Raw genomic sequence first — 23,853 nt, 5'->3', positions numbered from 1 at the left:
CACGACATGACTACGAATTATATTGAGCGCAAATCCGCCTTATTGACCAGAGCTTGGCCAGAGCTGAAATATTCGTTTTAGGAATGATGGGGTCCCAAGTCCGCATCAACTTAATGCAGGACCGGACCAAATGGGAAGCAACTTACTCCCTCTTTCCTGGTCCACGGACCCCTCGCTTAGGGGTTGCACCCAAATTTCTCAAAAAAAAGTGAAGCGATGGCGCACTTTGGTGTTTTAACCTTTGACGACTTGAATGGACAGTTTTCTTCGAAAGCTTCTCTCATGCTAGTTGTGATCATCTGGTTTGTCTTCTCAATTCCAGCAATAGATCCGTTTTCCAGGGATCGTAACTTGGCCGCTCAGTTCTATTCCGAAGTGGAGTGGGTAGAGGTGAATCCATGCCCATTACGAAATCAATGCCTTTGTGATCTGAGAGTGTTATATCGTTTGATACTCTCCACTCTTCGACCAGCGCCGCAATGTCACCGTGATGTCGATGACCTTTCCTCTTACCACGTTGAAGAAAGTGGGTTCATTACCCAAATTAAGGATCTGCGGATCGGTTCCTACTCGATCCTCTTGCATTGATGTTGGAACATCCCCGGCATATGTAGTGAGCGTTGACATCACATTCTGCTATTACCTCCATGCCTTTACTTTTGGCATATTGGATAGCTCAGATGAATGTTCCACTAGGAACTTCTTCCGCGTCATAGGGGAAATATGCAGAGCACCATAGTATCTGTTTGCCGTATGCCGATGTCGTGTCGTCATCATATAGGTCGTTAATCACGTTAGCCTAGAAGTCTTTTGAGACTACCATGTAGGAGCGGGGTCGATTACTTCCATTACATTCCATACAACAGCATTTTGGAAGTTTAGGCCCCTGACTACCCCACCAAACAACCCACAGTTCTTGTATGAGGTATATAAATGTCTTGCAGCTATTGATCCGATGATGAAATATGGCACCTCATCTACGCTTCACATGAAGATGCCGAGGGCTGCACGTCCTCTCCAATGGTTTTAGGAGCCGACACTTGTAACGTGGCGGTCCCTAGCCTGTAGTAGAGCGGGCAGCCCGATTGGTCCCGGACCTTCTTAACATCAGGTTTGGGAACGCTGATAGCAAGCAACGTCCCCGGCCTATCGGCTCTCTCTCCTGTTTTGCTACCTAGCAGTATCAAGGTGGAGATGTTGAGGTTGGTCTGGACACCAAGTTGTTCCGGAACTTCACCACCATTCCGTTCTTCTTCTGGAAACCAGGGGAAGCACTTTTTGAACGATGACAGCTCAGATACCCTTTTCAGGGTTAGTCGCGCACAATCTCATACATCGTTGAGGAAGGAGCAGTACTGCCTGTGCCACTCGTTCGTGTCTTCGTTGGGAAAGTTTAGCCGAAACATTTTACGGCATACACCTACCAACTCAAAGCAAAGCTTTATGTCTTGCGAGGATGCAGTTCTTACAGCTAGGAGGAGTTTCCTTCTAAGCTGTTCACAATGCTCAGTATCGTAACCGGATGGATTAGAGTCGTCATACAAGACCCATCTATCGGCTTCGATAGCCTTGGCTGCAAATAAAGGCCTAGCCGTTGACGGTCGAGTCCTCTTTGATGCCTTTTGCGTCGAAGAGTTGGGATCGACCAAGGATCGCTCCCGCCTTCGGTTTCCCCTTAGCGGCAGATGCCCCGAACGATCCTTTCTCCTCAACCTTGGGCTGGGATTTGCCCGAAGGTAAAGGTGAAAGTTCCTCACAAAAGATGAACACAAAAGCTTTATACCTGAAGGGCCCAGTTTTCGGTATTCCGGCTTGTTTAACTGAGCAACAGTGCCGATCCCGCCACAACCCTTTCCCAATTTGAAGAGATTGAAAAAGAGCTAGTTCTTCCGTGGTTAGTACGTTGGTCATCTAACCTCACCGACAGAGATCAGGTAACGGAACAATAATAAAATTCGCAAATATTTGTAGGATCACTACTGTGTTCAGAAGTCCGGTTCTGGAAATTGAACAAAATTTGCAAGCAAATGCATGTGAAGTAATTTATAGTAATTACTGCGGAAGTTAACTAGTGAGCCGATTTTGAAGTTAAGAGACGAGAATCTGTCTCTGACCGCGGTCGGGAAGGAAATAGGATGTAGTCATGTGCCTGCTTTGAGGTTTTTACGAAGATAATAACTCTTTAACGAGAGCTTCTAAGTGTGGAAAAGCGACGGCGGGGAAGGATCGTGTTTTAAAGGAAATTTGCCTAAAAAATTTATTTCGATTCCAAGCAAACAAGCAGTAAACTTTCGGAGTGTCATAAAGTTTATACAATAATATCAGTTTTGAGTGCGGATGAATTGGAGGAGATTAATATTTCCAGATCCATCGGCCCGATAGAGCGCCGTACGTTCGCCGAAGGGTGAAAGCAAAGTTGCATCCAAGAAACAAGTGCCAAAAACAAGTTCCTTGAAAATTGCATAGTTTGGAGGGGAATTTCAGATTACGGTTGTAGTAATTTGGCATCGATTGAAGGTTTACTGAATACAATATTTTAATAAAAGTTCACAGAAAAAAAACAAAAGTTTTATATAAATTTAGTGCAAATACATTTTTCTAGGGAAATAGTTATTCAGTTAAGCTCATAGACAGTAAAAACACCAAAAAATTACAATTACATAATATATGCTGCGCTACACCATTATCTGGCCACGAGCGTATATATTTAATACAAATCATGTATAAAATACGAAAAGTAAGAAGAAAACACTTACCTATTACCGGCTGCGACAAAATGTGATACTCTACCACTTTAATCTATAACTCACTCAAAAACACTCCTCTATTTAAACATGGTACTCTTATTCGCGTCTTTATTGAAACTCAACTTAATTTTATGTCATTACTTACAATCTAATCTTAACCCACCTTAACCCTTAATTCTCCATCTTAATTCTCCATCAGCACAACACTGACTCGAAACCCATTTACTGGGTCAATGCTATAAAATGGGACACTCCGCATTCCACACATACCCACGACCCCACAAGCATGCACCACTTATTTTAATAGCAAGTTTTCATTTCCTATTAAAATATCGGTCACACACTTGCCGATCGCAACAAATGAGTCACCGCAGGGCCATTTCAAACTTCCCAGCTGCACATCATGTTGATACCTGGCTAATGTTCTTTCTGTGTTGCTATGTGGTAAGTGATCTCCACTGTTACTCGGAAGCTCCAAACCTTCGTGAACACTAGTCCGCAACATGCCATCGGAATATTCTGTCCTGATGCAATTTCGAAGGAAGAATTTCCTCGGCGCACAGGCCAGTTATCCGTAGACTTGTTGCTGAGAAAGCGGAAGAGCGATAGTTCCTTTGCTGGCTACGCCATGCTGTGGAATCCGCTTATCAAAGATGGCGGACGAGAACAGTGGAGAAGTACAGGCGTCTCGGGAAGTCCTGGAGGAAGCTGAAATATATTTCAGAAAATCTTGAACGATGGCACGTAAACGTGGTTGATGTGCTTTACTCTATTCAGGGGTAAATGGCAATCATAAAAAATCATTTAATATTAATTTTAACTACTACAAATTAATTACCCTTGTAAAATTTTATTTATTATAATTGGATCTTTCTCACATTTCAGATTAAAATGATTGCCTATCTATACAGTTACTTAACGAATCTGCCCCGTTGGCATATTTTCACAATGGCAATAGGTAGTTACGTCGTATATTATCTCATTCAAGTGGTCAAGGTAAGTAGGTATTGCAACAGCGATGGGGTGCGCATCGTTTGCTATTGTTACAGGGGTAGGTATGTTAGCAACTAAAAACATACTGTTTCGAAGCCATCTCGCACTTCAGGTATAAAGGTTTTGTATTCATCTTATGTGAGAAACTTCTACACACATTTTTCCATCCGTAGCTAGCCACATATCCAACATATTCCTTGATATTTTACAAACAGGCATAGATATTAATCTCACCCTAAACAAACAAACTGCCTATTACTGAATAATGCACATAAACTGTTTGTACTCATATTTCCGTTTTGGCTCGTGCATAAAAGAATACATATGTACATATGTTATACAGTACGTATATTGAATACCGCTGGTTTAATATACAAATATATCTATCTGAATTAGACACGACACATTGCCTCCTTGTGGTCCACGGAACCCTCATTCTTGGGCAAGCACCTGAGATTCGAAATTTAAGACTTGCGGTTTCGTCCAGGGCAAAGGCAACTTATCAGACGCTGCCTCACATCTGCCCTGGAAGCAGGTGACTGGAAATGGCGTCACTGGCTATATGTAAAGGAATTCATAGGCCACACCTTCTTACCAAATTTAATGACACTTGGTTTGGCGTTTTCGAGTGTATCGGGTGACAGACAGACATACAGACATTGAGTCCATTTTAACAAGTTTTCGTGTTTACCGACCGATTACTGATTTATGAAGAAAGACTTTCCGTCTTAAACGACTGAAGATTTCACTAAGAAAGGCTCTTTGTGAAGATTTCGTAGGAAAGACTGCTAATGAAAGAAAGACTCCTAAGACTAATTTGATATCTATGTTTATTTCTGCTGATTATGCAGTTTTGTGTATTGTTCTGATTGATGATTTATATTAAGTTTGCCATAAGGTGATAAGTCATTCTATGATCTTAGCTTTTTAGTTAGAGGATGTTTACATTAGTAAGAAGGATGTTTATATTGGTATTATGTTTCAATTTGATTCTAATATTTTATGATTTTAGTGAATTATGATTTAAACTGACTATTCAATCTCTTTGTTGTATGCTCTTATATCGTTATTAGGAATGTTAATGGGTTTGACCTTAAGTTTGGGCTCAGCATTGATTGCAGTCATTAATGCTTTCAACTTCTGAATTATTTCAGTCAAGACATTGACATTGACATGGAATTTGGGGTGGGGGTAGAGGGTGACATAAAAAACAAATGTTATTTAGGACCGATGCTCGCCTCTCCCTCGTCAGGGTAAGAGAAATCGATTAAATGATCGATTCTAACCAAAAAATGCTTTGTGAAAATTTTTCAAACAAGTAGTAGTTTTCGAGTTCTTCATGTTCAAACGTGTCGTTTTTTCATCAAATAATGCATGTTTTTCAACGGTTTTTCGCAAATAGCTCGAAAACCATGCATTTCATGTAGAAATGATATTAAGCAGAAACAAAGCATATTAAATAACAAAAAGAATGAATCTTTTTATTTTTTATAGGTGCAATATAGAGTTATGGCTCGTCAAACGTAAATTCGTAATATTTATTTAATACTAATACTTTCAAGGGTCAAATAACACAAAACCAGTAACTTTTCGGGAGAATTGATCCCCTGGGAATTCTTCTGGCATCTGGTATATCATTGGTATACAAGAGAAACGGTGTTGGGCGCAAAACACTACCCTGCACTTCTGCGAAGTCCCTATACAATTTATGCAACATACCTTGATACCACGTCTGAGCGATATCGAGAAAAATGTATAACTGATTTTTTGGCAATACATTTTCAATCAGATTCATGATGCACCTGTTAAACTGGTGGTCTGTTATAAGATATCGGTCCACAATGATTCGCTTAAGCGTCTTCTTCGCTCCTCGTTTAAGGCTTCTCTGCTTTTCAAGTAACTTGGCGGTAGTTGGGAGTAGTGATATTGACCGATACGATTCGATACTACTTAGTTCCTTCCTTATTTTAAGGGCCATTATAACTTCGGCCAACATATTTTAATCTGAACGCTGCATTGATTATTTGTAACTTGATTTGGCCCTTTCTGGCAATTCTTTCAATGCTCTCCCTACAATAAGTTTATAGCAGGAATTTTATTAGAAGGCATAGTGAGTAGCCTGTATCTTTTTGTGCTGTCAGATTTGCAGCATATGTGTCTGTTGAAGGATAATTAAAGCCTTTTTTGTGATTGGCAGGAAGTTTAATATCTACTCTATTTTACATAGCTTGAATTTCAATTACAATATCTTTGCGTGTATTTAAATCCCTAGCATCCTTCGCGGTGAGCTATTAGGTCGCCGACTTTTCCCAATGCTTCTATTTTGAACTTCATATTAGGGATGGCTCTTAAATTGTGAATTTTGTTTGGGTCTTCACTATTGTCGAACGTAAGCATAAACAGTTAAAATCCTTGCTTGTTTATTCTTTTTGCGTTTTTAGGGTTTGTTGAAAATAAAACCTTATTGAAATCGATTTACTGTCTTTCTATCTGTTCATCTGTCTGACTTTCATACCCATTTCCTCAGAAACGGTTACTGATACGGAATTTGATGGGAAATGTGAATCCCCTAGCATGCAATGAATAACATCTTTCTACGGTGAGTTAAAGAGAGGGAGGATCCCCATGCATTCAAAGTGGGGTGTACAATCTTTTTACACCAAATAGAACCATGTGGGGTATCAAATAAAAGGTCCTCATTAGTACTTTAGTTTTGACATTGGCTGCGAAGGGAGTAGTGCCAGATTCCGAAAAATGGCAATTCTTTCAAAGACCCGTTCTCAGAAACTAGCCAACACAACGGTCATAAGGACTGACAAGTACCATTGTCTTGTACAGTAGGAGCTTTGACCTTATGGTGAGACGTTTCGAGCGGACCAGTTTTCGCCAGCTGAAATAAACTCTGTTGGCTGCCAACAACCGTGCGCAGATTTCATCGTCGTAGCTATTATCGGTTGTGATGTTTGACCTTAGATAGGAGAAATTATCAACGGTCTCAAAGTTGTAGTCTCCTATCTTTATTGTTCCCATTTGACCAGTTCGATTTGATGTTGTTGGTTGGTTGGTTTTTGGTGCTGAAGTTGCCACCATATATTTTGTCTTCATTGATGTGCAGCCCAAAGTCTCGCGTCGTCTGATTGATCTGAGTGATCCTGCTGCTTTTCTCTGACCTCGCACATTGGTCAGGATCAGCCTAGTCAGTCTTACCAATTTCATCGGGATACCGAAATCTCTCATGACCGTGTACAGTTTTATCCTGACTGCTATCACAGGCGACCTTAAAGTCAATGAAAAGATGGTGCAACTGATGTTCATATTCCAAAAGTTTTTCCATCGCTTGCCGCAGAAAGAAAATCTGACCTGTTGCTGATTTGCCTGTAGTGAACCTTTTTTGGGCCGATGATGTTTTGAGCGCACGGGGCTATCCGGCCTAAATAGTACTCAGCAGCGTTATACCTCTATAGCTGTGTGACATCTCCTTTTTAAAAACTTATTAGAATCGAGTCGATGTCTGTCCGCCTGTCTGTCTGTCTGTCACACTCAATTTATTTGGAAAGGCTGGACCGATTTTCAAGAAAATTGGTGAGAGCGTGTGGTCTGTTGTCCCCTTCACGTACAGCAAGTGGTGTAATTTTCTGTTAAGTTTAAAGGAGGGTTCAAAATATGATCCTCAAAAAGTGTAACAGGTTTCGTTCTCAGAACCTGTTCAACCGAAGAATCTGAAAAAAAACTGTAGTGGTGTTTCTAGGCCTCAAACATCCGGTTCCGATATCTGCATAAATAAAGTTAATAATAGTATATTAGCATATTATAAAAATTTAGACGGACACCCCCTTAAATCCATGCTAGAAATACAAAATTGGCATTTGCATAAGGGATAACATAAGGCATAACTTTGGGAAGTTTGAAGGAAATCCAACTATTATTAACAAAGTTATAAAAGGTGAAACTTTTACATTTTGTGTGAATTACGCGTATGACGTCACTACAATATATCAATTCGCCAATACCACACAAAGTGAGCTCACGTGAATGGGAGGTCACAGGGAAGCATTTCGTGTTGGTTTTTTATTCACATATATATCAATATTATTTACTGGAGACAGATAAATGTATGTATATGTAAATGCAGCTTTGGGCTAGTACCTAATTCAGATAGATATATTTGTACATTGAGCAAGGGGTATTCAATATACGTACTTTTTATGTACATATGTATACTTTTATGGACGAAGTAAGTTGAAAATAGGTGTACACTCAATTTATATACATGTATATAACCGTAAATTCGGTATTCGGTAATGGGCAATGTTTGTTTGTGTAACAGGAGCATAATATCTACTAATAGAAACTTTCTCACATAAAATGAACACGAAACCTCTATACCCGGAGCGGCAGACGATAATGCCTCGTTTCCAGTCGGTAGGCATTGATTCGCTGTCCCACACCTTGAGCGTCAGTTGATGAACCATTTGGTGTAGCTGGTCGCTGGTATTTAACCAGTTCGGCTGTAATTCCATCGGATCCTGGCGACTTATGATGATGGATAAATTGCGCGGACTGTTTCTTCCATGCTTGATGGTGAGAGCATTGAGTCGTTGAAAATGTAGCATTGCCCGGTATGTAGAATTCTTCCTTTCCGTTGCTAGCTTACATTCAACTCGAATACGGACATTATGCCAACGAGGTAGTGATCCCAGTCTATATCGGCCCCCCTATATGTTCTGACATTGATTAACGCTGAGAGGTGACGGCGTTCAATCCAATAACCATTTCGTGTGATATTGCTAACTGTATAATCCGCAGTCCTTTATCATTGGTGTTCTTATGTAAGCTATGGGAGCCGACGTATTGCGTGAATACAGGTTCCGTCCCCACTTGACTGTTAAAATCTCCAAGTACGGTTTTAATATCATATTTGGGACAGACTTCGAAGGCCCGCTCAATTGCCTCGTAGAAGGTAACGTTTTCCGACTCTGCAGTCTCCTCTGTAGGGGCGTGAACGTTAATGAGGCTTATATTTCTAAATTTGCCACGCAAGCTAACGCTTGCAGCCGTTCGTTTATATTTTCAAAGTCGATAACAGCAGGTTTTATTTTATGGCTGACTAAGAAACCTACTCCGAGGACATGGTTTACTGGGTGGCCGCTATAATTATATGGTGTATTGGCTCTTCTCCAAGAAACCGGTTCCTGTCCAGCGCATCTCTTGCAATGCTGCTTCATCAGTTTTATATTGGCACAGGGTATTGGCTAGCTGCTGACTAGCATTTGGTCTGTACAAGGAAAATGCGCAAATCGTTATTCCGTTTTCATTGTCGGGTTCGCCGTTGTAAAGTCCCTCCAGTCCGAGGCTCCTTCCGTGGCTTTGTAACGTCGGTTTTCCGCGTAGGGTTGTCAGCTTTTCCCAACCCCCAACCTAGTTGGTACAATTTGTCCCGTTTTTAAGTGCGGGAGACTTGCCTTCATCCTTCTCCGTCTGCAATTTTTCATTAAGAAAGAACTCCAAGCGATCACCACGTGGGGGTGCAGATAGGGTTTGGTAGTAGAGTTGTTGGTGTTGATTCAGTAAGCATTTCCCAGGATTTTATACTGCGTCTAAAATCTTAAAACCTTTCCTTTTCCTCTATTGCCTTCTACAATGGCGTCTTCTTCTCACGTTGAGTAGAGTTCCCCACCTATAACTTCGAGCCGTCTATCGTTTTCCACTTTGTACCTGTACCATTTGATTTTTAAGCCTTTGTTTGCAAACGCCCTTAGTAAAATCGGTTCAACGTTTGTCTATCACACGCACTTTTCTCAAAAGCAGCTACGCAAATTGACACGAAAACGAGAAGGTGGGAACTGTGAACACCCAGACATGCAGTCAGTGATATCCTTCTACGTTGAGATTTTTGATAAAAATATGAGGGAATATTTTGAGTTTTTAGCAATATACGAATGGGATAATGTGCATAGAAACTTTCTCACATGAGATATAGTCACGTTGAAGCCGGTCTTAGTTTTGAGATTTGTTAGAAAAGCGGGGAGTGGGAGGGGTGCAAATTGATAATTTCTTTAACGGACACATTCTCAGAAACTACCCAGCCGGAAAATCGGAAGAAAATCATGAAGCTACTTCTATTTGGTGTCCAAGCCTCAAAATATTCTCCATATCGATATCTGCTCAAATTAAGTTAATGATAGTATATTACCATATTTTTGGAGAAATTGAGTAAAAACTCCCCTTAAGTTTATCCCAGAGTTATAAAAGTTTGTAGTAGTATAGAATATAATATGGAGCATGTTATCCCCAAGTTTGATGAAAATCATGCTATTACTAAAATTACATGCTATTATTAAAATTAGCTTAAAGTTGACTTTACCGTGTAAATTTACTGCAACTAAATATCAATATCGCACTAAAGTGAGTAATCTGACATTCTAAATGCATAAATGCATATACATAACGGGCTGCGTACAAATGAGATACTTCTGCACTTAAATACACTCCCAGAAGAAGCAAAGAAAACATTTCATACCTGAAGCGCCGAGCTTCCGGTTTCCCGACTTGTTTGTTCAGCAATGTTTTGAGACGCTCTTGTAGTCATCTACGTCTGCAGTGTGTACATACTTTCCACACATTATCGCTAGGCAAACACATTATGGTTTTGAACTATTATTGAGTACTCCTTTATCATCTGTGTGTTGTGTGTTTGAGGTGGGGGAGAGGCAAAGCCTCTGAGCACTGAGATCTTTGTGGCCCATTGTACTCGATTCCCCAGTCTAAGGGAATGCCCCGGATTTGTTTATGTATCACAGGATTTCCGTTAGTGGATGTGATGCCAGCCAAAGCTGCTAACACCCTAATTTCTGGTTCAGGTCCAGGCATGGGGAAAGTTGGAACCTCTTTTGTTAAGACATCCGAGATTTCGTTTCCCTCGAAACCACAATGAACAGGTTCCCAGAGTAAATCCACCGTATTGAATCTAGAAACAGAGTTCAATCGGTTTCTACATTCCTGAACGGTTTTTGAAGTGATCAAAGTTCTACTCAACGCCCACAATGCAGCTTAACTATCGCTACAGATTGCGATGCGCCTGCCCTTTAACCGCTCGTAAATCATTCAGGTTGCCACCGTTAGGATCGCATAAACTTCAGCCTGAAAGACTGTTGTGTATTACCCCAAAGGAAAAAGCCACTTCTGGTTTTTTTTTCGAGAGGAAGACTTTTGTTCCAGAACCGTTTTCTGTTTTTGGACCATCGATGTAGTAGACATCAGTATATCCTGACACGCATTCTTCTGGTTCGTCCCAGTTTTCTCTTCGTTTCAAGATAACATCATATCTTCTACCAAACGGATGTATGGGGACCTGAGAATCGCGCCGGATGCCGTGCTCATGACACTCGTGATACCCAGACACACAGTTCTTTCCAGTGTGGTAAGTTTACAACGAAAACTCTTTTGTTTCACCTTAACCCAGCACACTACGGATGCATAAGCGAACATCGGCCTAATGATAGCAACATATATCCACATTACTACCTGAAACCTAAGTCTCATCTGTGGAAGACAAAGACCATTCAGTTTCGTCCTTTTTGTAAATAATACCAATGTTCACGAGCACCCCCATCGCGTACTCACCCTTCAGAGTTGCATCCTCCATCTTTGAAACCGAAGAATGAAGAGCAGACTTTCCACATTGGTAAGCATGTTGGTTTTCATTTAGTGGGTGCGACCTTGAAATGTGCCCCTCAACCAGTCTCCAGACATTTCAGAAAAAATTATGATGTTCTTTGGATTTGAACGCCCGTAGCCCAGAGCAAGATATCCATGAAAGATATTTCTTAGAAGTTGCTCTAAGTGCTTATTAAAAACTCTGCACAGCCTGAAAGTCTCCCTTTCACCTTCCAGTTCCTCACAATATGCTCTAAAAGAGTCTCGTTTCGAAAGTTTTACGAACCTCTTATATTCACGCTGTGAGTTCCGGAAGTTTAGCCAGTCTTCTTTTTGTGGGAAACAAAACCTTATTAAAATCGATTCGATGTCTGTCTGTCCGTCTGTCTGTCACACTTGATTTATTTGGAAACAGCTGGACCGATTGTACGAAAATTTGTGAGAAGGTGTGGTCTGATGCTCCCTTTACATATAGCAAGTGGCGCCATTTTGTGTTAAGTTTAAGGGGAGGATGCTCCCCATACATGTGAACTGAGGGTGCAATTTTTTTCACAGAATGTGGTCATGTGGGGTATCAAATGAAAGCGCTCAATTAGTACTTTTCGAAATTGGCTCCACATTTATTATCGAGTGAAACGTAGGGAAGTGAGAGCTCAAAATATGAGCACCAAAAAGTGTAACAGATCTCTATCTCAGAACCTATTCAACTGAAGGATCTGAAAAAAATCACAGTAGTTTATCTAAACGAACACATCCCTATCTGCACAAATAAAGTTAATAATAGTATTTTAGCATATTTTAGAAATTTAACCGTAAACCCCTTAAGTTTATGCTAGAACTACAAAATATTATAAAATAAGGCACAATTTGGGCAAGGTTGAAGAAAATCTAACTATTATTAACAAAATTATAGAGGTCGAAACTTTGCCATTTGTTGTGATTTTTTTGGATTCTACAAAGTGCATGATGTCACATGAAACATGAGCTCACATGAATTAGGGGTCACAAAGAAACATTTTATTTAAAGTTTTAATATGAGTTAGGTGAGGCTTTTAAAATCCATGCCTCGGCCACGACCTGATTTCCCAAAGTGCTGGTGGATTCGAAGTCTGTGACTTCTTACCAGTTGGAGAGTTATCATGCTTTGTTTCTATCTTCATGTATTTTTGGAATCCTTTAGTGTAGTAGTAAACTACCACAAGCTCCCCCACCACGCCTCGTTTTCTTTTCCTATCATAGATATTGTCCTTATAGACTTTTCGGGCTGGATCATCCTCATCCATACTGATTAAGTGACCCGCCCACCGTAACCTATTGAGCCGGATTTTATCCACAACCTCACAGTTATGGTATCGCTTATAGATTTCGTCGTCATGTAGACTACGGAACCCAAACCTCCGAGAAATACATGAGGATTGGCAAAATCATTGTCTTGTACAGTAAAAGCTTTGACCCTATGATGAGACGTTTCGAGCGAAACAGTTTTTGTAAGCTGAAATAGGCTCTGTTCGTCGCAGCCGTTATCGGTTGTGATTTTTTACCTTAGACAGGAGAAATTTTCAACGGTCTCAAAGTTTATTGTTTTCGTTTGACCAGCGCGATTCGATGTTGTTCGTTCTTTGGTTTTTGGCGCTGACTTTGCCACCATATATTCATCTTGCTTTCACTAATGTACAGCCCGAGATCTCGCGCCGCGCCAGCTCGATCTGGATGAAGATAGACTGTACATCTCGGGTTGTTCTTTCCATAATGCCAATGTCGGCGGCGTAGGTCAGTAGTTGGATGAACTTAAAGAGGATCGCACCCCTCAGCATCACGGATCACTTCCTCCAGGGCGGGGTTAAAGAGGACGCATCCCCTTGTCTTATACCGTTTTTGATGTCGACTGGTCTTGAAAGTGATCCTGCTGCTTTTATCTCGCTTTGCACATTGGTCAGGATCAACCTAGTCAGTCAATTTCGTCGGAATACCGAATTCCATCATGACCGTGTACAGTTTTACCCTGGCTATGCTATCATAGGCGGCTTTAACGTCGATGAAAAGATGGGGCAACTGATGCCCATATTCCAACAGTTTTTCCATCGCTTGCCGCAGAGACAAAATCTGATCTGTTGCTGATTTGCCTGGAGTGAAGTCTCTTTGCTATGAGCCAACGATGTTGTGGACGTATGGGGCTATCCGGCCTAGCAAGATAGATAGATATAGATGGTGCTCAGCAACGTGATACCTCTATAATTGCTGCACTGTGTTTTATCTCCCTTTTTATGTATGAGACAGATTCGCTGTCCCACACCTTGAGCACAAGTTGATGAACCACCGGACTTTTCTTCTACACTTGGTGGTGGCAGTAGTTGTCTGTCGTCTTCAGTTGGTGGGACCTCGAACTCGCCGATGTTCTGGTTTTTCAATAGTTCATCGAAGTACTGAACCCATCGCTTCAATATGACCATTCTGTCGGAAATCAGATTTCCTTCTTTGTCTCGACAGGATGAGCATCGAGATATATAAGGCTTCATCCTCCTGACTTTGGTTAAACTTGCGCGCTGCGGTTGCTCCTTGTACTTTTCGAGTTCATAAACCTGTTGGTTCTCCAAGGCTTCCTTTTTCCGTCTGTGAAGTCGCTTCTCCGCTCGCCGGAGTTCGTGATAAGTCTCTGCGCGTGCCCGCGTTCTTTGAGAATGCAACATTACTTGGTATGCTGCATTCTTCCTTTCCGTTGCTACGTCAAAGCAGCCGTTCCGATTCTTTTTGCGACTGGGGGCCAAGTATGTTTGTGGCCTTATTTATGATAACGAGAGGCCCACGTTTGTTTGTGGACCGCTTTCCACGCAAACCAGGAACTTACACCACTTTATCAATGGATTAGCTGAGAGAAACCTCGAAAAGGGGACGTCACCCAATGTTTCAATTGCCAACAGTTTGGCCACGTATTTTCAAATTGCGGATACCACCCCAGATGCGTGAAGTGCGCGCGCCACACTCCTCCAGGGACCGCCCCCGTTCAAATGTAGAAGACAACGCCGAAAAGAAGTCGGCGTCACCCCTCAAATGTGCAAATTGTGGCCAACTGGGCCACCCTGCCAACGCTTCAGGTACGAAAGGTTTTGTGTGTTTCTTAGTACGTAGCACGTAGTATATCCATATATTATGTAAGAGTACCCACTTTCGGGTGATATTGACATTCATAGTCTTCAATTTTGAAAGATGCAACAACTTTGATGTATTATAAAACTTTGTTTGTAATAGTGCGATTTCCACAAAGCTGGTAATATCATACTCATGTCAAAACTAAGACCGCCTTCGAAAAATACCAACCGAGACCTTTAGTTTGATACCCCACATGACTATATTTGATGAAAAAAAAATGTACACCCCCCCTTTTGCATTTATGGGAACCCCGCTTAAATTCAACGTAAAAGGATGTAACTACCTGTGTGTGTGAGCGTTCGCAGTTCCCACCTTTCTACCAAATTTGGTGCCAATCGCTAGAACCTGTCCCAGAAAAATGCGTGTGACGGACAGACAGACAGTAAACCGATTTCAATAAGGTTTTGTATTTACACAAAACCATAAAAAAATACTTTCATATACAACGTCTCTATCCACCAACTTCCCAATAAAGTGTTCATTGTCAGAAATGTACAAAGCCAGTCGAAAATGACAGTCAGTTATTCTTTTACTAGATTTATAACCGATATGCAGAATATAAATGGATAACAATTTAAGCTAGATAGTTTGCAGTTTATAGAATTATTTAATTAATTTATTATACACTTCATTTCATTCAAAATGCCAAGCGCTCCAAATTACTTCCAAATTGACACAGATTGGCGCCAAACATTTGGACGATACCTCCCCATCTGGTAATATATTGGGTTAGGGGAAAAGAAATGTCGTATTTGTGATCGAAATTTGACGCTTTATTTAACATATAATACTTGGAGTTATCCGATTTAAGTCAAATATGCGCCGTTTTATTCGCAAACTTGTTGCCATTTATAAGGCAACTTCAGTATCCCCCCTTATAAAACCCCCCTCCTTATTTGCAAAAAAAATCAGACAGGTTGCTCCCTGTACTTTTCTTTTTTCGGCTCATTATAATTCTACTAAATCCAACCCCGCTACCAAGTAGTAGAAAACCAGCTTCACTCGTTTATGGCCCTCCAAGTGCAGTTACACTATAATTATGTATGTAATACATGTAATGTGGCACGATATTTCTTCCTGATGGGAATGATTAATGGATTTGCCGCAAGAAAAACAAATATTTTGTAGAAACATTAGAAAAACAATTTAAGTAAGTAAACATATTTCTTTACAGAGACCGATCATAGCCGCTTTTAATGGACCATTTAAAACATTCCTGCTGAAAAATGTACCTACGTTAGAAATGAAATTTTGGCCAACATTTTGGTGTGTGGAAAGTCGCGCACAAACCGTTTTTGCCAGTATTCTACGATCACAGATCATTCCAAAAATTGACTACAGAAGGTATGTATTTTTTATTGTTATTATTCCAAAGTTTAACATTTGACTGGTAAGTTCAGCGTTAAGCAGGGTTAATTATAGTATAAAGGTATGGAAACTGAATGATATTCGCATGCATACAAAACAAGTGGGAAAACCAGAAGCTCAACATTTCAAGTGTCGCTGGTTTTGTATTTTTCTTATATGAGAAACTTTCGATACATAGTATCGCATCAGCGAATTCAAAATTAGTTCCTGGTGTACTGCATATATATCCGAATTCAAAGATATACATACATACACTCTATGTTTATCTTAAGCAAACAAATACTCCATAGTATCACTTACTGCCAATACTGTGCATTATGTTCTTCATTCTGGGATGAACATACGTGGGGTTGCCGGGTAAATTTCTAAATGTGAAAATATACTATTATTAACTTTATTTGAGCAGATATCGGAACCGGATGTATTTTGAGGCCTTTGTGGGTCATATTTTGAGCCCTCATTCCCCTATGTTTTAACCAATGTCAAATATAGTTTCAAAAAGTGCTAATTGAGACCTTTCATTTGATACCCCACATGGCCACATTTTATAAAAAAAAATTTTGCAACCTCCATTTACATGTATGGGAAGCCCCCCTTAACACTAGATGGTGATGCTCAGCAAGGAGGGAAATTGATTCTCGTCGTTGGCATACAATTTGATATCGTCAATATATATTAAATGACTTTTTGTACATTTCGAAAATATGCCGTGTTTGTCTTGGAACTCATATTTGCTTTCATGCAAAAGATGGAGTAGCAGATTCAAACAGAACCACTGTGGGCTTAGAGAGTCGCCTTGGAAGATTCCACACCCGATTGAAATCTCTTCTGATGTTTGTGAGGATACGTCACTGTTCTCAGGAAAAGAAAGATATTCGGGTTGATTTTGTAGTAACCGCGAATGTGGTATGAAGTCAAAGGCTGATTTATATTCAATGTGCGCTGTCGAGATATTTCGTTTTTGGTGGACAGCCTGCTGCACAGCTACTGTATCGATTATACGCTGTCCTTTACAATCTTGAACGATAATGTGTGGGAGCCACGCTGCTTAAAGTTAAAGATTTTTATAAAATCCTCTTAGGTTTCGGAAGAACAAGGTGTTGTCTGTCCTTCGTTTGAAGCTCTTTAATATCTACAGATGCGATTGGAACATACTGTAAGTTTCTACTTCAGAACCTCGAAAAATTCTACGATTAGCATATCATTGTTGAAATGATAGTTTTCAATGATGTTCACAACACATCTGTGCGCTCTTTGTGATAGATTTCCAAGATGTGCTTGCGTTACACAACTTTTCGACTCTTGGGTTGAATCGAAACACTCAAAAGCCCTCCTGCGCGTATCTCTGTTAATTGCTCCAAAATGTTGATTGTAGAGACGAATAATCGTCCCACATCTCTATCACAGTAATCTCGCCAACCGAAAGATAAGCCAAAATTCTGTCGACGGCAGTAATGATAATAATAATAATAATCGTTGGCACAACAATCCATATTGGATCAGGGCCTTGAAGTGTGTTAGAGCACTTCATTCAAGACCGTAACAGTACACTACAGAGCACTGTAGGAGGCAATATGGTCAGCATTACGCTCGCCCGAGATTATTACCCTGATTTGACTCAGGTACTCATTCACAGCTGAGTCGACTGATATCCGACGTCAAATCACGATACAAATCTCACTGCCATCAGCGAGATTTGAACCGCGACCTTCCGTACGACAGCCTTGTGCTCTAACCACTCAGCTATCTGGACACGGCATTAATGATGTTCGCTTGTTAATTGGCAAATTTATAAGAATGCGAAACGGGAGGCAAAGAAAGCAGTCGCTGTCACCGGAGCGAACCATTACAAAAATCTCTACGGTAGATTGGACCCTCGGGATGGCGAGAAAGATTTGTACCGACTTGCTAAAAGCCGTAACGAACGCGCACAGGATATCGAACACTTCTGTTGCGTTAATGACAAGAACGGTACTTTGCTTACCAACCGTCGAGCCACAACGGATACATGGCAAGAATACTTCGAGCAGATTTCAACTGAAGAATTTGCTCATCCTCCACTTCCACAATCATTGCCGACATTTGGAACAGTTCCACCAGTCAGCGCTACTGAAGTCAAGGAGGCAATAAAACGAATGAAATCGGGGAAAACCACAGGATCTGACGACAGCGCATCTGAGTTCTGGAAAGTGAAGAGCTGGGACCCAACACGGTGGCTCAGTGAATTCTTTAATCGGGCTATTCAGGAAGGAAGAACACCATCTGACTGGCAAGAAAGTACCACTGTTCCAATATGGAGAAAGAAAGGTAGTCCAGCAGAAAGTTACCGTCCGATCCGATTACTTTCCCATGCCATGAAGATTTTTGAACGCATTCTTGACAACGGTATTCGCGAAATCCTTGAAATAACCTTGAATCAAGCCGGATTTGTCAAAAACTGCGGAACTACTGATGCAATACACGTTACGCCCTTTTCACATTGCATTTCTGGATCTGGAGAAAGCGTTTGACACATACACACATATAGCACCCATTTACAATTGGTCTAAGAAGCAACATCAATTGGTGCCCCGCTGGATCAAATGTTAGTAAAAATCCAGAGAGCATTCGAATGTGAAATAGCTAAGAAACGGAAAGCGCATAAACGGTCGAAAGAGTTCGCAATTTCATTTGCTAAGAACTCAACTAAAAATACATGAGGACTGGAAAAATAATTGTCTTGTACAGTAGGAGCTTTCACCTTATGGTGGGATATTTCGAGAGGAGCAGTTTTTGTAAACTGAAATAGACTGTTGTGATTTTTACCTCTAGATAAGAGAAATGTTGAACTATTTCAAAGTTATAGTCTCCTATCTTCGTTGTTTTGAATTGACCACGGGTGTTGTTGTTGTGTTTGTCATTAACGCTACATTTTTGCACTTAATTTTGCCTTCATGTAGCCCATGACCTCACGCCCATTACTCGATCTGAATAAAGGCAGTTTGTACATCTCATGTTAAAGAGGATAGTGCCCCTGCCAGACACCACAGCGTCGCGGATCACTTTTTCTATATTTCTCCTTTATTTTCGACAGATAATTTTCTGCAACAGGCCGATGGTAAAGATTTGTGATTTGTCCTCTGTATTGAGTGGTCTAGGCTAAAAACTAAAGTTTGTGGTATGATTATCCTTCCTAAATGATTCTACTAATAAAGTCGAAGAAATTGTAATCAAGTATAAATATATGATTGCTCTAGAGAAAGCGCTTCAGAATAAATACCGTATATTTATTTGATTATTTACAGTTTTGCAAACGCGTGTTTCGAGCACAACATGTGTCCTTCTTCAGTGGTAATTCTATACACGTTTGTTTCACTTAACGTGCTAGCGTTTTATATGTTTTCTTATTTAACTAATTAACCTAATAACTAACATAATCTTTAAACACATCTTTGAACACATTACTTAAGTACAAAACAAGTCGCCGGCTTAGGCCAAGATATCAAATTTTTACAACTATGACTCAAACCACATCAGGTATCCATCAAAACAGGACTACCTAACCGAAAAACTGACAAACACACCAAGGCACTCACAAAACTGATGTGTGTGATCAGTACTTTACCTTAAAGCAGACAAGGCCAACAAACTAATGATATTACCGACCTACGACGATCTGGTGCTTGAAAATCTAAGTCACGGTAACTTTTCCAAATTAAGCACAAGTCCTCTACTAGAGCCGATGAGAAGAATGGAGAAAATACTTAGGGAATGTGCTGACCTTGTGAAGAATATCGCCGCATTTCGCATGACTAATCCATCGCTACCAAGGTTTAGAGTACAACCCAATGTGCACAAACACGAAAGATTACCGCGGATACTAATTCATCCACCCACAAGTGTTACGAAACGGCTACTAAAAGGAATGAACACTATCGGCGATTACCATAGCTAATATACAGTGCAAAACAGGTACCAGGTGGTTGGGAAGCTGAAAGATGTTCAGATCAGACATCATGAAATTCTAGTTTCATTCGATGTAAAAGCACTTTTCCCGAGTATACCCGTTAAACAGGCCCTAAATAATTTACAAACATGGCTAAACAAACATCGCACCTCGACCAAGGAAAGGTGGGAAAATCATTAGCACATAAAATCACTTCACCTTCCGAGACGAATTTTATAAAACTACTGCACTGGCCAATCTACTTTTCCCTCTAATAATTGGAATGTTTATGGTAGGCCTGGAAGAGCGTGGGATAATGCCCGTCTTTAATGATATATGCGTTAGCCATTATAGATAAATCGCAGTTGAACGGAATAACAATAATCCTTCGCGCAGCAATCCAATTGCATTAGGATTCGCTCGTTCGAGATTATTATCCTAATTTAACAGGTACAGTTGAGTCAACTGGTATCGGACGTCAAGTCACGATACAAACCCCACTGCCACCACTGAGATTTGAACTGCGAACTTCCGTTAACCACTCAGCTAACCGGAATGCTCGAGAAATCAGCTCTATGAAAATGTAACATTCCTGGACATTAAAATGATTAGAAACTAGGAAAACTTCGAATTCGATATATTCAGGAAACCTAGAGCCTACAGACAACAAGTCATTCTCAGCAACTGTTCCCATTTATATCAGCATAAATTCGCAGTGTTCCGCAGTTGATACATAGAATGTTAAACACCGCTAGCCAAGGCGATGATCCAGATACAATATAGAACTGGCCTATATAAAAGATACAGCTAGAAGAAATGAATACCACGCTGACATTATTGACCCAATAGTAAGCAAGAAAAAGGCTGCTCACAATAGGAAACAACTTACTGAGCGCCAATGACAAGCCAACAATTGGATCCAGCATTACATATACCTCTTTGTGGCCCAGGATCAGGAATGGGTTTAAAAGATTTTAAACAAATTAAAACTCGGTTTACGAGCTAAAAAGTCCAGAAGATTAAGGAGGAAGTGAATGGGATCTATAAAATCACATGACCGGAATGCATCAGCATTTACATAGGCCAGACAAAGCGGTTGATAAAAACAAGATTCGAGGAACACTTCCAAGAATCGAAGCTAGCGGCAAAAATCCAATAACACATGTCAAATTTTCAGTCGCGAAACACAAGATAGAAAGGGGCCATAAAATTTCCTGAGGCAACGTAGGCTTTATCCGAAAAATACACAAAGTCCACAAACTAGATGCCCCAGAAAGTCTGGAAATATTTAAACAGACTAATGCCAGAAAAAAGCCAGTAAACGCGTGTTTGCTAAATTCTCAATAATCAAATGTATGTACAGTGTAATTAGAAGCTAATGTTAATAGTTTTAATTAACTATAGAAAACAACGGAACTATCTTTGTCTTCCTTTGAACAAAATAACGATATAAAAAAAAAAATTACAGCTCTCAAATCTACCAAAAAGAAAATATTAAAATAAGTGTAATAATCGATGGCGCAAGAGCCTAATTTGAACCTAGGCCATGAAGCGTATTAGAGCACTTTATTGATAGACTACAACCGAGTACTAGGAAGCGGTTGCCCAAGATTATGATCATGATGTGACTCAGGTACTCATTCACAATTGATTCGAGTGATATCTGACATCTAGCTTATTGTCCAGTTTAATATGACTTTCATTTCAAAGTAAATTTCAATACCAAAATTGTCTGATCTAATTTCTATTTTTTGGGAAAAATCCTAATATTCTACCTAGTCTGTACATATCTGTGCAAACTGTTTGCTGATTGGAATCATTCCAAAAACACGTTTCATACTTAACGTCCAATTATAAACAACAGAATTTTTGCAATAGTCATTGTTTCAGTTGCCACCATTTTTAAGCTTTTCCTTTTTTGCAGAGAAATATTAACCTTGAAAGACGGAGGTGAAGTTGCATTAGATTGGTTAGAAAAAGGATGCGACAGTGAATCCCCTGTGATAATAATTCTACCGGGTTTAACTGGTGAGTGTTTAGAAGTGCTAGCGAAATTTAGTGCCCTGCAATATTTTTTTACGCTTTAGGTGAGTCTCAAGCTGAATATATAAAGTGCTTAGTCATAGCCGCAAATAATGCTGGTATGAGGACAGTTGTGTTCAACAACCGCGGATTGGGTGGAATTGCTTTAAAGGTAACTAATAAATTGAAGAGAGAAGAATTATATTTATGTATATATACATTTATTTTTTCTATATTTAGACTCCGCGATTATATTGTGCAGCAAACTGTGACGATCTTTCTGAAGTGGTGCAACATGTAAGAAAATCTTGTCCCGGTGTAAAATTAGGCGCTACTGGTATATCAATGGGTGGCCTCATTCTCGGAAATTACCTTGCAGGTCACAATGAAGAAGCCCGGAATATTCTGACCGCTGCTAAGATAATTTCGGTTCCTTGGGATGTTCACAAAGGTAGAACTTAGATATTTTCAAAAGATGAACTTACTTTTTCGTTTTCATGTTTCGTCCTAATAGGTACTGCTAATATTGAAAAACCATTCATTAATAATCTTCTGGGTCGACATCTTGCTAATGGTTTATGCGCGACCATCAGTAAGTGTGAAATATTAAAAAAAGAATCATCAATAGATATGGAAAAGATTTTATCAGTATGCATCCTTATATGAATTGAGTGTTTATAATATTTACAGCATATATTCATGTCCTTACAGAGTAAAACCATCAAAGAATTCGATGCCCACTTTACATCAAAGCATTTTGGTTATGAAGATGTCGATAGCTACTACCAAGCTGCTACTTTGCATAATAAACTACACCAAATTACAGTGCCTTTGCTTTGTCTAAGTGCAGCAGATGATCCTTTTCAGCCTTTGGATGGTCAGTATAACGAATAAAAAAGTGAATATTATATTTAATAGATTTTGCATGAATTTCAGCTATACCAATTAGTGCCGCTGAAAAATCATCCCACGTAGCTATTGTCGTTACCGCTCGCGGTGGACATATTGGGTTTTTGGAGGGCTGGTGGCCATCTTCTAAGGATCAATATATGGGTAGACTTTTCAGTGAATTCTTCTCAGTTGCTTTATTTGACCCTAATGGTGAATTTGCGAAAATGTCACAAGAGATGTGGAAACAATATGCTTTCGTGTTTGAAAATACCGAAGAAAGCACATGAATTTTAGTTTAAACCAGTTTCTCTATTTCAAAATATTTTAGCCGATTAAACAATATGTAGTTAATGAAACTACCTGCGGAGTAGTTGATAGTCTGATAATAAATGAAATTAAACATAAGAGGAATTCGAAAAGCAAAGCAAAACACATTCGTGATTTTTTAGTGCAATTAGAAGTTGTAAATTTTGCCTTAAAAACAAGTTTTAGCGAGTAGTAGCAACATATCATCATATCCCAGGCATTAAGCAGTAAATTTAATTAGATAATTGTTGTTTCGACATTTTATACTTTTTTGCACAAATAAATGAATTATCGTATGATTTATATCAACGGAAAAACGATTGGCGTTCAAAAATACTTTATGCAGATTTATACTTGTTACAATTTACTAAAATTTTCTCGTGGCACAAGCAATCAATTGTATGAGGATTATTGGGAAATCAATAAATGAAAAACTTGTTATTTACCAACAGTTCTTGGAATTTTTTTAGGGAAAACAAGACCTCTTTGTGTTCTTAACTATTCAGTTATATGTTTTATAAACTCGGTAACACATTCTAATTACAATACATTGGAATCTAGAAGAATTTGTTTAATGGGGGGGGGGGGGGGGGGGGGTGGAAATCGTTCCCTAAATGATACCTTTAGTTTGAAACAGTTCAAGGCCATCTAGGTGGAAAGCTTCTATTGTTGAAGGAAGCCGTTTTGGAAATTGCAGGACGTAGCACTTATACCAGGATCTGCTAGAAAACCATGAATTTGTAGTACGAGGCCCAGAAACCATGATTTGCTGCTCGAAGGGTAAACAACTCGGCGAAA

At 39.8% G+C, this 23,853-nt stretch overlaps 1 protein-coding gene across 3 annotated transcripts in view; it reads left to right on the top strand.

Annotated features, from left to right (window-relative positions):
* Nucleotides 1-23,506, top strand: part of LOC119658811 (protein ABHD1) — a 50,885-nt gene extending 27,379 nt beyond the window's left edge. For 2 of the 3 annotated variants that reach the window (XM_038066532.1, XM_038066533.1), the window contains exons 2-9: nucleotides 3,633-3,743; nucleotides 15,718-15,887; nucleotides 21,761-21,864; nucleotides 21,924-22,030; nucleotides 22,099-22,309; nucleotides 22,373-22,506; nucleotides 22,570-22,735; nucleotides 22,795-23,506. In XM_038066532.1, the coding sequence (XP_037922460.1) occupies nucleotides 3,633-3,743; nucleotides 15,718-15,887; nucleotides 21,761-21,864; nucleotides 21,924-22,030; nucleotides 22,099-22,309; nucleotides 22,373-22,506; nucleotides 22,570-22,735; nucleotides 22,795-23,036 (1,245 nt within the window). In that variant the 3' untranslated portion in view covers nucleotides 23,037-23,506. The remainder of the gene's footprint in view (nucleotides 1-3,632; nucleotides 3,744-15,717; nucleotides 15,888-21,760; nucleotides 21,865-21,923; nucleotides 22,031-22,098; nucleotides 22,310-22,372; nucleotides 22,507-22,569; nucleotides 22,736-22,794) is intronic. The other variant, XM_038066534.1, reaches the window with a different exon arrangement.
* The last annotated feature ends 347 nt before the right edge of the window (nucleotides 23,507-23,853 follow it).

The sequence above is a fragment of the Hermetia illucens genome, chromosome 6 (genome assembly GCF_905115235.1).
Source record: "Hermetia illucens chromosome 6, iHerIll2.2.curated.20191125, whole genome shotgun sequence".
Classification (NCBI taxonomy): domain Eukaryota; kingdom Metazoa; phylum Arthropoda; class Insecta; order Diptera; family Stratiomyidae; genus Hermetia; species Hermetia illucens.
Note: the sequence above shows the minus strand (reverse complement) of the source record. Positions and strands in the feature narration are given on the sequence as shown.